This window comes from Vombatus ursinus, unplaced genomic scaffold, assembly GCF_900497805.2.
Source record: "Vombatus ursinus unplaced genomic scaffold, bare-nosed wombat genome assembly UNPS02014171.1, whole genome shotgun sequence".
Taxonomy (NCBI): Eukaryota; Metazoa; Chordata; class Mammalia; order Diprotodontia; family Vombatidae; genus Vombatus; species Vombatus ursinus.
Genome location: NW_020953949.1, coordinates 5,767,446 through 5,783,116, shown reverse-complemented (window position 1 = coordinate 5,783,116; position 15,671 = coordinate 5,767,446). Strand labels below are relative to the sequence as shown.

At 46.7% G+C, this 15,671-nt stretch overlaps 1 protein-coding gene across 1 annotated transcript in view; it reads left to right on the top strand.

Annotated features, from left to right (window-relative positions):
* The window catches only part of LOC114041292 (fibroin heavy chain-like), a 17,145-nt gene extending 3,372 nt beyond the window's left edge, over window positions 1–13,773 (top strand). Inside the window, exons 5-28 of the mRNA XM_027859671.1 lie at window positions 93–118; window positions 276–329; window positions 525–557; window positions 861–914; window positions 1,727–1,759; window positions 2,035–2,088; window positions 2,730–2,783; window positions 3,747–3,779; window positions 4,365–4,397; window positions 4,518–4,571; window positions 5,454–5,528; window positions 6,351–6,380; window positions 6,614–6,646; window positions 6,795–6,848; window positions 8,095–8,124; window positions 8,382–8,411; window positions 8,558–8,611; window positions 9,462–9,491; window positions 9,587–9,616; window positions 9,804–9,860; window positions 9,980–10,024; window positions 10,604–10,738; window positions 13,272–13,325; window positions 13,538–13,773. Coding sequence (XP_027715472.1) covers window positions 93–118; window positions 276–329; window positions 525–557; window positions 861–914; window positions 1,727–1,759; window positions 2,035–2,088; window positions 2,730–2,783; window positions 3,747–3,779; window positions 4,365–4,397; window positions 4,518–4,571; window positions 5,454–5,528; window positions 6,351–6,380; window positions 6,614–6,646; window positions 6,795–6,848; window positions 8,095–8,124; window positions 8,382–8,411; window positions 8,558–8,611; window positions 9,462–9,491; window positions 9,587–9,616; window positions 9,804–9,860; window positions 9,980–10,024; window positions 10,604–10,738; window positions 13,272–13,325; window positions 13,538–13,563 — 1,111 coding nt within the window. The 3' untranslated portion in view covers window positions 13,564–13,773. The remainder of the gene's footprint in view (window positions 1–92; window positions 119–275; window positions 330–524; window positions 558–860; window positions 915–1,726; window positions 1,760–2,034; window positions 2,089–2,729; window positions 2,784–3,746; window positions 3,780–4,364; window positions 4,398–4,517; window positions 4,572–5,453; window positions 5,529–6,350; window positions 6,381–6,613; window positions 6,647–6,794; window positions 6,849–8,094; window positions 8,125–8,381; window positions 8,412–8,557; window positions 8,612–9,461; window positions 9,492–9,586; window positions 9,617–9,803; window positions 9,861–9,979; window positions 10,025–10,603; window positions 10,739–13,271; window positions 13,326–13,537) is intronic.
* Window positions 13,774–15,671: the final 1,898 nt, after the last annotated feature.

The following is a 15,671-nucleotide window of genomic DNA, read 5'->3' as shown; positions in this document are numbered from 1 at the left end:
TGTAGGAAGGGGACAGATTCTGGCATTCCAGGGGTGTGGGAGGAGTGGATGAAATGCCTACATCCCTCTCAGCCTGTCCTGTCTTTCCTGAGGGTCCTGGGTGGAGGTGGGGAGGAGGGTGAGAATGAAAACTGTGAAAGTAAGCAAACGAACCTTTTTATTCTATATTTCCTCTTCTGTCTCTCCCTGCTTCTATCTCCTCAGCTGCTCCCCCTGTATCTTGGTATTTCCTCTCTACTCAATAATGTAATTATTAAACAATTTTGCTTTTCTAGGATACAGGAATGGACTGAGAGCAGGAGCCTTCCCTAGAGCTGGAGCCCAGACAGGTGTGGGGAGTTAAGGGCTGGGAAGCCTGGGTTTTCAGAGAGCTAGAGGATAGTGGTTAGAGATGAGAAATGGAGGAGGTCTGCTGGGTTCTAGTGGGAAAGACCAGGGGTTTGGGGCTGGCTCCTGAGTTCTTGGAGAGGAAGATGGGAGAAAGCCATACTCTACTTCTCAGCCTCTCTCTTATCTTTCTCCAGGCCTCGGAGCGGGGATGAAACCTCAGAAAGCAGGTGAGACCTCTCTCTCTCCTTTTTCTGTTTTTCCTCTCTTGTCTTACTATTCTTGTCTGTTCTGTCTCTCTCTTTCCATTGGCTGCCCACTCCTACTCCTTTCCCTAACCTCCCATGCTGGGCTTAGCTAAGTAGGTACCTATTATTCTGGGCTCTGAGTGGTAGCTCTTGTTCATTCCTTTCCCAGGGTTCCATCCCCCCATCCCCCTGTACCTTTGATTCTGCCCACAATCAACCTCCAGCCTGAAACCACTCTGCTCCCTGAAAGGCCCATAACATAACCCCTTCCCTCTGTCTCCCCAGCATATAGAAACGGATTGGGTAATGGAGCTTTCCCAGGAGCTGGAGCCCAGTCAGGTGAGGAAACATGGGTCTGGAGCCTGGGATTGCCTGAGTTTTTTGAAGGATGTTAGGAGGAAGTGATAAGATTTAAGGCTCAGGTTGCTAGTATTGGACATTGCTGTGGAGAATCTAGGGGGTAGAGCTAGAAGGGGGCAGGGCATAAAAACTGGTATAAGGAAGGATGTTTATTCTTAGTTAGGTATGAGCTCTATACTTCCCTCCTTTCCTCCTTCCTCTCTGGATCCCTTGTCACTGTCCTTAGGATTCCTTCTGGATTTAGGAATTTAGGAATCCCACAATACACAGGCTATTCACACCCATTGAACATTTGGGGACGTTGAGGCCCAAAGAGGGTGTGCCTCATGCCACACAATTGGAAAGCAGTCAAGTCAGGATTCAGGATTAGAGCCAGATTCATGGCTCCCAGATCAGGACTCTTCCCAGACAGGGATGCTGCATGAATAGGTTTGCTGGGGTCTCCAAGAGGTGTGGGGCAGAAGGACAGAGAGGATGAAGAGTAGATTTACTCAGACCCCCCCCCATAGTCTGACATTTTCTATTTCTTCCCCTGGGGTTCTCCCTTGGCCTAGGGCTTCAGAAGCCCCTTGGGACAGGCAGGCTCTGGACTCAGTCTTAGATCAATAACACCTGAACCCCTACTATCTTCCCACTTCCTACTTTTTCCCCTTTCCATAGGGTAGAAATTCAGGATGACTATGGGAAGGGGAAGAGCAGAATGGAGCTGGGCACAGATGACTGGGTTGCTGGAAGTTTAGAACCTATAGGCAGAACAGACTCCTTTCAGCTTTACCATCCTCTCTCCCCAGGCCTTGGAGCTGGAACCAAGCCTCAGAAACCAGGTCAGACCTCTCCTAGGATCTCTCTTTGTTTCTGTCTCCTCCGGCTGTCTCCCTCCATATCTTCCATCTCAGCAAACCCCTGGCCTATAGTTTCTCTCCTGTATTTGTCCTTCTCTATCCCTGATTCTCATTGTGTCTCTTTGTCCTTGTCTCTTTCTTCCTTTCTCTGTCTCTTTCTCTTCCCTCTTTTCTCCATTTGCCTCTCCTTGTCTTTGTCTGTTCTTTTCAACATCTCTTTCCCTAGTACTTTCTTCCCCACCAACTTGTCTCTCCAGGATATGGAAATGGACTAGGAAATGGCGTCTTCCCTGGGGTCGGAGCCCAGTCAGGTAAGGGGAGCTGAGGGTTGTAATAACTGGGTCATCAGAGGGCAGTAGGAGATTGGTGGGGGGAATCTAGGGGTTGGAAGATGAGATTGGTGGGTTCTGATGGAGAGGAGCAAGGATTAGGGAAAGATCCGTCCTAGGGACCAAGAGGGGAGAAGGGGCAATGTCAGTCCCTTTTCAACTTCCTTGTCTTCTCCCCAACTCCCAGGGCTAGGAGGGGGAATGAAGCCTCAGAAAGCTGGTGGGACCTCTCTGTCTTTCACGTCTGTCTGCCTTCCTAACTTGAACTCTCCCTATTTCTGTTGCTGTTGCTAGCTCTTTCCTACCTCATCATCATCACCATGGTTTCCTCCTTTCCCTCCCTCCCACCACATCCCCTCCTCAACCCCTGGACTGTAGTCTGAAATTTTTTCCCAATGCCTTCTTTTGGAATACACTTGAAAAGTTGTCTACACAGACTTCTTATGATGCCAAGACTTGGGCTACTTCAGGAGGTAGAGGTGGGGCTGGGGCACAGGTCACATAGTTCCTTCCCTCTCCCTGTACCTGACAACTCCTCCAAAGGGAACCACTCCAGCAATTCTAGACTCCCATTGCTCTGTTCTCAAGTGTCCCATCCTGATCCTTTTCCTCTATCTCTCCAGGATACAGGAATGGGCTGGGAGCTGGGGGCTTTCCGGGGGCTGAAGCCCAGCCAGGTGATATGAACTAGGGGCTGGGATGCTTGGTTTATCAGAGGCCAATGGGATGTAAGGGGGGAGGGGAAGCTGTGATGATTGGTAGATAAGTTGCTTATGGTTAGAGTGGAGGCTGATGGGGGGGTGGGAGTGCAGGAAGCAGAACTGGATGATAGAAAATTTAGGCTTGAAAGGGAAGGGCAGGGGCAGCTAAGCGGTGCAGTAGATAGAACTCTGACCCTAGAGTTGGGAGAATGTGAGTTCAAATCTAGCCTTAGATACTAAATAAGTGACCCTGGGCAAGTCACTTAAACCTGATTGACAAAAAAGAGAACAGCCCCCTAAAAATGAGTTATTATGTTTGATTTTCTGTCTGCGCACATTTATTAAGCACCTAAAATATGCTAGGTGCTGGAGATACAAAGACAAAATGCCTTTGCATAGAGGAATTTTTATTCTACTCACTTTGGGGATGAAGGTGACAAATCATTAGGGTATTATCCCTTAATCTTACCCAGGACCAAGCAACAGAGGCCTGTTTCTCAGTTCTAGCCCCAAACTCTATCCATTTCCCAATTCCCTTTCCTCACTCCAAGCTGGGTCTCCACATGGAAACACTGACCATGAGACCTTCAGGCTCACAACCAGATCCCTCTTAGCCTGCCTCTGCCACAACTTGGCCTTGCCCCCTTCCTCTCACTGAAGGGCTCAGGGCTCAGAATGGCTAGGAACCAAGTAGGTTGGAGACCACGATGGAGCTGGGAGTGAGATAGGTGAGTTCTTATGAGGTTGAGCTGTCAGACTGAAGGGAGAGTAAGAGTTGGGATAAGAGATAAAAAGGTTTGAGACTTTGTGTTTGGAGATAGCAGGGAGCACTTAGGGGAAGAACTAAGGGAGAATGCTGTTAGTGGGACTGAGGGAAGGATTTGAGGAGTCAAGAACCGGAGTTGGCTCCCATTCATTCTCTCTCTGGTCTGTGCCCAGGATTTGGAGCTGGAACCAAGCCTCAGAAAGCAGGTAAGACCTCTCTCTCCATCTCTGGGCATCTCCCTTTCTATGTCTCTTCTTTTCTTTTCCTCTCTGCCTCCTATAATCTCTCTTTGTGTCTCCTTCTGATGCATCTATCTCTGTCCTAGGTTGGGGAAAGCTCAGATTTAGATAAGATAAAACTTGTTGGAGCTCAGCTTGGGAAGCTAGGTCTTGTAGAATCTCTCTAAACACCTTACCCCATAACTCACTCCCAAATTCTCCTTGCCCCAGGGCACTTCTCCACAACCTCTTTGCTCCAGAGTGCCTCTCTCCACCTCTTTCCCTCCTTCTGCCTTCTGTGTTATGGGCCTTGCACTGACTAGGGCCCAGGCAAGGAGAGAGAGCTTATAGGGAGGGGTAAAATGTGGCCCCTTAAAAGGATTTGTTCTGTGAGTTTGGATTCAGTCAAAGGGCTGCACTTGAGGACCTACAGGGCCACACGTGGTCTTGAGACCGTAGGTTTCCCACCCATGTCTAGGATATGGTGTGTTGAACTGAAGAAGAAGAAAGATGAATGAGTTGTCTACTAAATGGACTACCCTCACCTTTCCCCTATAACTCTCTTTCCCCCAGGCTTTGGAACAGGGATGGGAATTCAGAGAGCAGGTAAGACTTCCAAGTTTTGGCAAGTCTCTGTGTGTGCCTTTATCTCTGTCTACATCTCTCCCTACCCTCCACCCCCTGGGGCCTTCTTCTCAGTTTAACTGCCCAAATCTGTCTCTTCAGGAAATGGGAATGGTCTACAAGCTGGGGCCTTCCCAGGAGCCAGGGCTCAGCCAGGTAAGGGGATCTGGGTTCCAGACACTTGGATTCTGGAAAGGGGAATAATGGGACTAGGAGCCCCAAATAGCATGCCCTGAACACAACAGAAGAGAGTAGAGTTCTGGGACTCAGAAACCTGGACCAAGATGATGGTAAGAGGTGGACATGAGAGAGCTGATGCCTCCCCTGGGCCCTACATTCTCCTATGTCCTCTTCAAAGGTCACCAGAGGAGCAAGGCCTGAAGCCTGTAGTCCTGAGAGTAAGACAAGTGAGGAAGGGACATAAAGATAGCTTAGAGCTCTGAGCCCCAATCCCTACTGTGAACCAGCACCATGCTTCTCCCTTGTCTCACCCTGGAGGCCTCCAGCAAACCTATGTCTCACCTAACCAACCTCAACTCCAACCTTAATCCCAATTTATCATGGCGCTCCATCCTCAATTGTGATCCAACTGGATACCAGCCCTGATTCTAACTGATCTCAATCCCAACTTAGATCTCAACCTCTATCCTGATTTTGAGCCCAAACTAAGCCCTATTTCTGATGCTGATGTCCATCTTAGACCCAACCTTTATTTTGATCTTAATCCCAATTCAGATCTCAGTCATATTCCTATTAGACAGAATGTCACTCATTCACTCTTCTTATCAATATCCATGAAGATGAAAGAAAGGATCCAAAGCTCATGGACAAAGATATCTTGCTTTGAGAGACAGCAGGTTATTATGGAATACAGCACCTGATTTTGGTCAGGATGGGATGGGATGAGGTAAAAGAACTTGGATCTAGAAAGTGAGGTTCCTTGCTTCCAGGTTAATGTGGAGCTGAAATTGAGGTGCTTTAGGCGGCTATGAGGCAGAAGTTAGCTTTGCTCTTGTTTTTTCCCTCCTCCTCCTCCAGGTCCCTGTAATGGGGGCTCCATTCCAGCTCCCAATGGAGTAGGGCCTGCAACAGGGAGTCCCTCAGAAAAAGGAGGTGGGTGTGGAATCTGGGAGTGGGGGAGTGGGGAAGAATCATGCTCTCTCTTTCCCATCAGCTTTACATCATTATCTATATCTATATCTATCTTTTTTGCCACATGCCTTCGTCTCTCTCATTCCTCAAGGCATACTCCCCAGATAGCTGGGCTAGGAGCCAGAAGACTGAAATTCTGGTCCCCATCCCTAACTCATTGTGTAGCTTCGGACAAGTCACTTCCATTTTCCAGGCTTGTTTTCTCCTCTATCAAATAAGGGGGCTAGATTTGATGATCCCTAAATACCTTTCACATCTAATATGTTCTATGATCCCTTCCAACTCTGACATGCTATGTTCTGTGATTCTGTGTTCTATATTCTCAGGTACTTTCCAGCTCTACATGCTAAGTTATTTGGTCTAAGGTCATTTCCAGGTCTAACATTCTATGTTCTAAGAGCATTTCTTGCTCTGACATTCTATTTTTAAAAATTATTAATACATTTTTATTTATTCATTAAATATTTCCCAATTACATGTAAAAATTTCTAACATTCATTTTTTAAAATTTAGAGTTCCAAATTCTCTTCCTCTCACCCATTCCCTACCCCTTAAGAAGACAAGCAATATGGTATCGATTATACATGTGAAGTCCTGCAAAATATATTTCCACACTAGCCATGTAACATTCTATTTTAGGTTCTCTGATTCCACTCCTCTTTCCCTGTGTCCTATTCCCCTCTCTCATGAGCTATGATCTCTACTCTATCTTCTGTCTGTTTTTCATCTTGGGTCCCCTTCTGTTTTTATCACATCATGTTTGAATTTATTTTCTCCCTATAGGAGTCAGGGCTCAGAATGGCTATGGAGCAGGTAAGGGTATAGCGGAAAAGGGGTAAGGTGGATATTGGGAATTAGAGGAAGTCAGCTAGCTTCCTGGGAGGGGAAGGTTGGAAATTGCTTGAGTGAAGGAGGGGCACTATGGCTGAGATATGGTTGAGGTCCAGAGGCAGCTTCTTATGGCAGATATGCCCTCAGCTCTATGTTCTCACACCTGCTTAAGATGGGCAGTTGGACCTCACTCAGGGTCCTAGTTTCTCCCTCAGGTCTTGAAGATGGATTGAAGACTCAAAAAACAGGTAATGATTCTTTGCTCTGCTTCTGCTTCTCCCAACTTGCCTCTCCCATCTTCCTTCTTTCCCTCCTCTTTTCTCTCCTGGAATTCCCCATCCGTCACAAAGAGATGGCTTTTGCATGCCCTAACATCACCAAACTATCTCTCCTCAGGACTCAGAAATGGGTTTGGAGCTGGAGCCTTCCCAGGGGCCGGGATTCAGCCAGGTGAGGGGAACTGGGGACCAAAGGCCTGGACTGAGGAAAGGAGTCAGTGCCTTAACTTTCCTAATTTTCTTCCTATATGATAGTAGTTCTTTCATTTTTGTTGTTATTGTTGATGATGGGAAGGCTAGAAGGACCCCAGGATTAGGGAGATGAGAAGCACAAATTTGGGTTTGAGAAAGAAAACAAACTTTCATAGGTAAAAGTGAAGTTTTGAAAGTGAGATTCCTGATATCTAGAAGAGAAGTTGGGCTGGGACTGGGAGGAAAGGGAGCTGATCTGAGTTGGTTCTGTTTCTTTCTTCCTCTATCAGCCTCATGAAAAGGTCCTTAGAATATAGAAAGTTAGGGGCAGCTAGGTGGTACAGTGGATAGAGTACCAGCCCTGGAGTAAGGAGAACCTGAGTTTAAATCCGGCCTTAGACACTTGACACTTACTGTGTGACCCTGGGCAAGTCACTTAACCCCATTGCCTAGCACCCCCCCCAAAAAAAAACATGGAATGTTAGAGCTGAAAGAGACATTGGAACACATAATGCCATAACCCAAAGAAAATCTGAAAACACAGCATGTTAGAACATACAATGTTAGTGCCACACAGACCTGAAGACATCATCAACCCCTTCTTTTTACAGGAAAGGAAACTGACACCCAGAGATGGGAAGTGATTTACTTCAGGTCACATAGTGAGAACTTGCCTTAATGACCTAGATCTAAAAGGGATCTTAGAGGACATCTAGCTAAAACTCTTCCTTTTGCAGAGGAGGAAACTGAGGTGAAGGGATGTGAAGGAATTTGCCTAGGGCCAGCTAGTATGTATCAGATACAGGATCTGACCTCAGGTCCCCCAGCCCCAATGTCTATACTCTTCCCATGGTACTGTGCTGCCTTCCCCAGGCTGGGAGTGGGATTTAGCCTGTTCAGCTTCGTACCAGAGGGGAGAAGGGGCAGAGAGGTAGCTACCACCTGTAAGGAGAACCTGTCTAACAATTAGAGCTATCTCAAAGTGTTTTGGGTTTCTACTCAAAAACAGTGAAGGCCAGTTGAATGACTGGATAGGGACTGAGCCTAGAAACGGTATTGAAGATGAAAACAAGGATTCATTCACCCCAGTAGCATAGACTGCCCACTCAAACAATCACAACAATGTCCTTTTGTCCTCGTGTGCACACAGCCCCAGTAGTTCCATTCACTTCTTTCCTAGGGCACACCTTCACCCATCCTTGACTCCCTTACTCTTTCCATTGCAGGTTATGGTGCCATGAATGGCTATGGAGCAGGTAAGGGGATTGGAGGGAGGGAGGCCTAACTTCTAGGAGGGACCAGCGTCCAATCAGGGATGGGGAATCTGTGGCCTCGAGGTCACATGTGGCCCTCTAGGTCCTCAGGTGCTGCCCTTCCAAAAAAGTTTGGATTCTGTCAAAGGGCCACACTTGAGGACCTAGAGGGCCACATGTGGCCTTGAGGCTGCAGGTTCCCCAACCCTGGTCCAAGTCCTATTCCTTCGCTTTCCAATCTCTTTTCTCCTACCTCTTAGGTCTTAGAGGAGCCAAACCACAGAAAACAGGTGAGACCTCTCCCACTGATTTTCTGGTGCTCTCCCCACTCCTCCATTCATGGGTTACATTACCTCCAGGAAGGGAATGGTGTGGAAGGGAGAACCTGGATTCCCAGGGCTTCCCCACCCTCCCACCAACAAATCTGTCTTCTCAGGCTATGGAAATGGATTAGGAGCAGGTGCTTTCCCAGAGTCTGGGCCACAGCCAGGTGAGGAGAGATCTATAGGAAAGGGTAAGGCCAGATTCCAGATAAGTGAATCCACCTAGGGAACAGCCCTGGGATGGGGTGGGGATGGGACCAGGTGAAGCTGTAGAGTTCTGAGAGGTGATAGAGTCCAATATAACTCAGGGTTCAGAGCAGGGATGCCAAGCCTTCTTCACCTTTGAAAGGTGGCTATAGGCACAGGAGAAAGGGCCTAGAACAGAAGTTCAAGGGACTTGGATTCTAGAACCAGCTCTGCCACTAACTAGTTGTATAATCATAGGCAAGTTCTTTCTGCTTCCTTCATTGTAAAATGGTGGTGAGGCTGGGGTGAGGGGAACATGGCTGGGAGCGTAGGGGTAGGAAGAGATGAAATGATCTCTAAGTTCTCTTGTAAAATTAAGAAGGTCTATAGATCTCTTTCTTTGTATTAGAAAGACAGGGGAGGGGATGTGGCTAAGGGATATCTTATAGACCTCACTACATATTCTCCCAGGCTCATCTATCTCTCTATCCCTTCATCTCTAGTCTCAAGCCCAGGCTCATTCAAACAAACATAATCTCATTCCCCTTAGCCCTTTGCCCAGAGTCCCTTCTCAAAGACATGGATTTCTCTGATATCCTGATAGTTCCCCTTCCTTCCCCTCCCCGCTAACTGCTAGTGCCTTCCTTCCTTAACTCCCTAATATTTATTCTGAATATAGCTATACATGTACATGTCTCTTCAGATAGAATGTAAGGTCCTTTAGAGTAGGGATTATTTCATTCTTTGTGTTTATGTCCCCAGTGCCTAGCACATAGTAGGTGCTTAATAAATGCTTGTTGGTTAATTACCTAACCTGTTCTCTCCCTGCAGGGTTTGGGACCCCAAATGGTTTTGGAGTAGGTGAGGAGGGATTAGGGATGAGGGTTGGGAGATTGGACTCCCAGTGGGATTGAAGAGTTTAAAATTCTGAGTTATTCCGTCTCTCTTTTTCTCAGGCCTAGGTGGTGTGAAGCCTCAAAAAGCAGGTAAGGTTTTCTCAGGATTTCTCTGTGATCTGTTCCCGTCTGCTGGTTTCTCTCTGTTGCTGCCTCAATCTCTCCTGACCTTCCTCTTTATTCTTACATATCTTCCCATCTCCCTCTCCCCAACAAGGGATGAATTGTGCAGGTATAAGTAACAGCTTTATCTCCCCTCAAACCTATCTTTCCACAGTTTATAGCAATGGACTGGGAGCTGGAACCTTTCCTGAGGTCAGGGCCCAGCAAGCAGGTGAGGAAAAGAGGAGAGGAGTTGGAGGTGGGGGTAGTCTACACTAGGCACTGAACTCTAGAACACTACCCCTAATTTCTCTCCAGCCCCCTAGACTGACCTTGCTTCTTCCTCCCTAGGTTTCCCTGGGGCTGAAAGTTATCCAGCCAATAACTACAGCAATGGTAATTCTTGAATAAGAATGGAAATGTAATAGGGGAGCTTGAGAAGAGTATGAGAGGGGAAAAGATATTCTCTGAAGGATTGGGCTGGTAGTGCCAGATGGAAAGATTATATTCCTATATTTCCCAGGGGATAATAGGGGTAGAAAGAAGCAAAAGTAAAAGATTCTCTAGGTAATGAGGTGGGAGAGGTTAACACCAGTCTCTTGCAGGATATGGAGCTGGGGGGCCTAGATACCCTAAACCTTCCCTTTCTGAAAATGTTAAGAGACAAGGACCCAGGGATGCAACCCTTAGCAAAGTAAGGTAAAGAAGGTGGTAGTGCCTGAGAGATACATGCACTTGTATAGTGTTTTTACAAAGTTTTTTCAGCTTGGATCTAGATCTGGAAATAGTCCTAGAAGTATGAGGAAAGGGAGATGTAGAAAGGGAGAGCAACTCCCAAGGTCACACAGCAATTTAGGCAAAGAGTCCAGGTCTCCTGACTGATTCCCAGCGCTCTACAGTACAGCAGGGAATCCTGGTGGCAGCAGTAGGGGAGATCTTAGGAGGGGTTCACTGAGCTCTTCTCTTGTGTTGCAGGTGGGGCCAGCTCCTTTGGTCCTCAGGGAGTCCCCTTTCTCCCTGAAGGTTCAGACTCTGGGGCCAAGACTGCTAAGAATGACTATGGAAATGGGGTAGGTGTAGGCTCCTACCCTGCAGATGGAAGCCCACCAGGTAATATATATGTTTGGCTGGATTCTGGGAAAGTTTGCAGATTTATTTTGTGTATGTGTGTTTCACAGGATTATAGATTTAGGGCTGTAAAGTACTTCAGATATCATCTGGTCCAACTCTCTCATTATACAGATAGGAATACCGAGGCCCGGAATGTTTAAGAGACTTACTCCAGGTCACATAGGTGGTAGGTGGCAGAACCAAGATTCTATCTCAGGTCCTCTGACTCCAAATCCAGTCAGTCAGTCAATAAACATTAAATGTCGGCTATGTGCCAGGAACTGTGCTAAAAGAGGCAAATGGCAGTCCCTGTCCTCAAGGAGCTTACAATCCAGTGGCCTTTTCATTGCACCATATTTGTTGATTGCTTAGCATGAAAACCTAAATGCCTGAGTCCTGGAGAGGAGAAAAGCTAGAAAACAGGATTCCCAGGTTATGTCCCTGGGGGTTACCCCTTGAATTCTGTCCTTCCAGTCTTCCACAGATCTCATTCAATGCTCAGCTTAGTGGTTCTGCTGGCTCAGGGATGGATCCACTCCCCACCCCCTAGAAACATGAGGAGGAAATCAAAAGACAAAAGCTCCCTCCCCTGGAGGTGACAACCTGCCACCCCTTTCTCTCTCTGTCTCTGTCTCCTATGATAATGAGGCTAGCCAGACCCTTGGCATCTAGTTATGGGGAACACAGATAGGGTCCAGTCTCTACCCTCTTCAATCCATCCTACACATGCTACCAGCCTCAACTTCGTATAACCCAGCTCATCTTCTCTCTCCAGCTGATGATTTCGAAGGTCTCTTTTGGAGGGAACATTCTATGGTTTCTGGGCTCCCTGTTGGATGAAAGGATCCAGATCAAAGCTTCAAATCTAAACTCATCCAATGGTTCTACTCTCGCTCTTTAACTTTATCTCCCACTAGAGGGAGACAATGGTACGGAGCAGATGAGTGTTGGGCTGGTAGCACTGGACTTTTGAATCCTCTGACACTGAAGACAGGTTCTGAATTCAAGTCTCAGCTCTGTCACTTTTCCACTGGTGACTCAGTTACACTGCTTCTCTGGGCCTCAGTTTATTCCAGTTAAATAAGGGGATTTGGACAGGGGGGTCTGGTTCCTTCCAGTCCTACTACTCTGTCATTATATAAGACAGAAGACTTGGGTTCTACTCATTGCTTTCCACCACAGACTCTCCTTCAGCAAGTCCATTCCTGTCTCTGGATCTGGGTCTTGGATTCTCCAAATACAAGATAAAAGGATTATTCTACTGAGTGACCCAGATCAGAACCTCTGAGTTTGCTGCTAATCTTCTCATGGCCCCCAAACATACCAAGCTCACTGCCTTTGTCAGTCAGTCAGTCAGTCAGTCAGTCAGTTAACAAGCATTTATTAAGTGCCAGGAGCTGTGCTAAGCTAACACCACACCTCCTACTTGGAATTTACTCCCCAATTTCCTCTCCAAAGCCTATCTATCCTTCAAGTCGAGGCTCAAGCTGCACTTTCTCCAATCACATGTCAGCCCACATTAATCTCCCCTACTCTGTACTAATCATACTAATGGCATTTACAGAGCACTTTAACATTTGCTAAGCACTTTATATATATCATTTGATCCTCACAACAACCCCGTGAGGTAGGTATTACTGTTATCTTCATTTTCTAGATGAAGACACTGAAGCTGAGAGATTACATGATTTAACCAGGGTTACATAGTAAGTAGCTGAGGGAGACTTCCCAATTTCAAGTTCAGTAGTCTATCCACTATACCACATAGCTGCCTCCTAGGGCACTTAGTATCTGTCCCACATTACTTAACACTTGTATATGTTGTCTCGTGTGTCCATCTCATCTTCCCAACTAGGCAGCAAGTTCCTGAAAGCAGGAAACACACTAGCTTCTCTCTCCATCCCCACCATAGTGCAGCTGAATTCCAGGCTGAATACACTAGGGAAAAGGCACCCTTCTTCCTCATATAGGACATACCCCTCACCATCTTCCTCCCTCTTTCTGTCTCTTCCTGCCTTTCAGGTCTCTATGGTCAGTCTCTGGCACTTATCATAAGTGAGGGGACCTTGTATTAGAGAGAACACTAAACTGGGCATCAGAAAAGAAGATACCTAGCTCTTCCACTAATTATCAGGATTTGTAACCCTGTACAAGTTCCTTTCCCTCTGTGAGTCTCAGTTTCCTCCTCGGTACCAAGAAGGGGTTGGACTCTAAGGTTTCCTAAGAGTTTGGTATTCTACTAAGCTGTTGATGAAAACTGTATTGTGATGTGTGGAAGAGGTCCAGAAAGAGTAAGACACTCTTTGGGTGCTCTTCCCCATGCTATCCAGAAAGGCCAAGGGACAGCTGACACTGCTCATTCAGTGACTGCCTGCTGACCCCTTGGTGAGGAGAGTTCTCAGGACCCATATCCTATTCTGGGATCTTAAAATTGGGTTGAGAATTTAGAAAATAAGAAGAAATGGCATCTGGATAAAAGGAAGAAATCTGTGAGGATTCTCTACTGACTAGAGGTTATCTGTCTCCAATTTAGGTGGGCCAGATGTGAAACACAGCTTCAACAGCTTCCTGGGAAATGGCTATGGAGGTAAGACTTCTTCAGGAATAAATGATTCCCTTCCCTAACCTTTAGCACCACTGACCAGGGCCAGGCCAATGATTATATAAAGGAGCTGTGGAAAATGCCCTCCATCCCAAAGAGCTCACATACCCTACCTGGAATTCTACCATTCATCCTGTGGGGTTATGAATTGCTAGGTTAAGGCCCAATGCTGCCCTAACACTTCTCTACCTTTTCAGGTCACTGTCCTCCAGGGAAATGTTGAGCCTAAAGGGATCCCTCCGACTTCCCCAACGTGAAGATCTTCAGGGGAGCTCGAAGCCTAAGACCTGGCCACCTTACTGCTGTCAGGCTTTTTGGAAAAAACCAGGCTCCTCGGGAGGGGAGTCTCCCCTCTGCCCCATCAGGGTCCTTCTTTGGTCCTTTACCCCAGTCTTATAAGGGGCCCCTCATGGCAGAGAGGAGGAGGAGGAGATCATGGGCCTGTTAATAAAAGGATTAAATTCACAAGTTTGACTGGCGTCCAATGTGTTGATCTGGGGACTGAATGGCAGCAGGTAGTTAGGACAGCTCTACTAGGAAGCAGAAAGACCAAAGAACTGAATTCTACTCCTGGCTTTCCAATAAATGAGTTATGTTGACTTGACCAAGTCATTCCCCCCTCTCTGGGCTTCAGATCCCAACAATGAAAATTAGTTTATCCTTCTTTAGAACCCAAACAGTTCTTGGGGTATACCTCTGGAAGCAGCCTTAGGGGTCATCTCTCATCCCCTCACTTTATAGATGAAGAAACAGAAACTCAGAGAGGTTTGGTAACTTCCCAAAGGTCACACAGGCAGTAAATGGAAGAGGCAGAATTTGGTCTTCCAACTCCAAATCTGGAGCCCTTTTTGATGTAATTAAGGCTCAAGGTCACTTCCTTGATACCCCCAATTTGAGTGATCTGTCCTCTTATAATACTCCATTGCCCTTTGTTGCTGGGTCTCGTTTAACCTTATACTTTTGTTTGTTCCATAGCTCTGAGGAACTTAACCCCATAATCAGTTTTATCCCCATTATCAGAGGGCAAACTCCTTTAGAGTAGGGAAGTCACTTCATTCCACTTCAGACACCTAGTTAGGTGCTTGGCCTGTGCTAGGCCCAGAGCAGTCAAAGACAAAATGAAAAACAGTTACCCAAACAGAACTCAAGGAGTTCCCATTCTCCTGGGAAGATACATTTATTCCTCTTTAGGACAGTTTTCTCATTTGTACAATGAGGAAGTTGGTCTACCATGAACTCTAAGTTGCCTGGTTGTTGTTGTTGAATACTGATCAACTCTTTGTGACCCTGTGGACCACAGCACGCCAATACTGTCCATAGGGTTTTCTTGGCAAAGATACTGGAGTGGTTTGCCATTTCCTTCTCCAATGGATTAAGGCAAACAGAAGTTAAGTGACTTGCCCAGCATCACAGGGCTAGTAAGTCTCTGAGGCAATATTTGAACTCAGGTCTTCTTGACTCTATTCACTGAGCCACCTAGCTAAATTCTATGAACTTATGACTGTGCTTTATTTCGAGTTAAACTCTATGTACCTGGGGTGTCGCAGTGGATAGAGCACCGGCTCTGGATTCTGGAGGATCTGAGTTCAAATCCGACCTCAGACCAAACACTTGACACTTACTAGCTATGTGATTCTGGGCAAATCACTTAACCCCAATTGCCTAAAAATAATAATAAATAAATAAGTTCTATGTACCTGTGACTGTGCTTTATTTCATCTTTGTATCCACCCCTTCTTTTCAGTGCCCAGCAACATGAGGCCTTCAGTTTATTGAGCTGAATAACAGGTGATTATAATAAAGGAGAAAGAATGTTGGCTTTAAATCACAGGACTTGGGTTCAAATCTGTCTATGATTGCTTCCTGTGTAACCCTGGGCAACCAATCAATAGACATTTACGAAGGCATTTATAGGACTTCCCTAGTCCAGGTGAGAAATGATGATGGCCTGGGAAAGACGGTGGCCATGGTGGCGGTGGTGGTGTACGTGCAGGAGGTGGATTCTTCCACTAATGGGCAGGACGGAAGACCAAGAAGGATCGGGTGGGCAGCTAGGAAGAAAACCTACCATTCACTTAACCTCTGGTCCAGGTCTAAGGCCCCTTCAAGTTTTAAAACAGAGGACTCGAGAAATTGTCAAGGACGCGGGGCAGGATGGAAAGTAGGAGGAGCTATATGCACGCCCTACTTTTTAGTGGCTGCGACGGTTTGGGCCGGCTTGGGTAGTTGCCATGACTTCGATCGCGTAGCGGCTGGGCGTCCTTAGCAGCCTGTCCGTCATTGGCCCCTGGACACGTGGGCTTGGGGAGGCTTGCTTCCGATTGGCCGAGA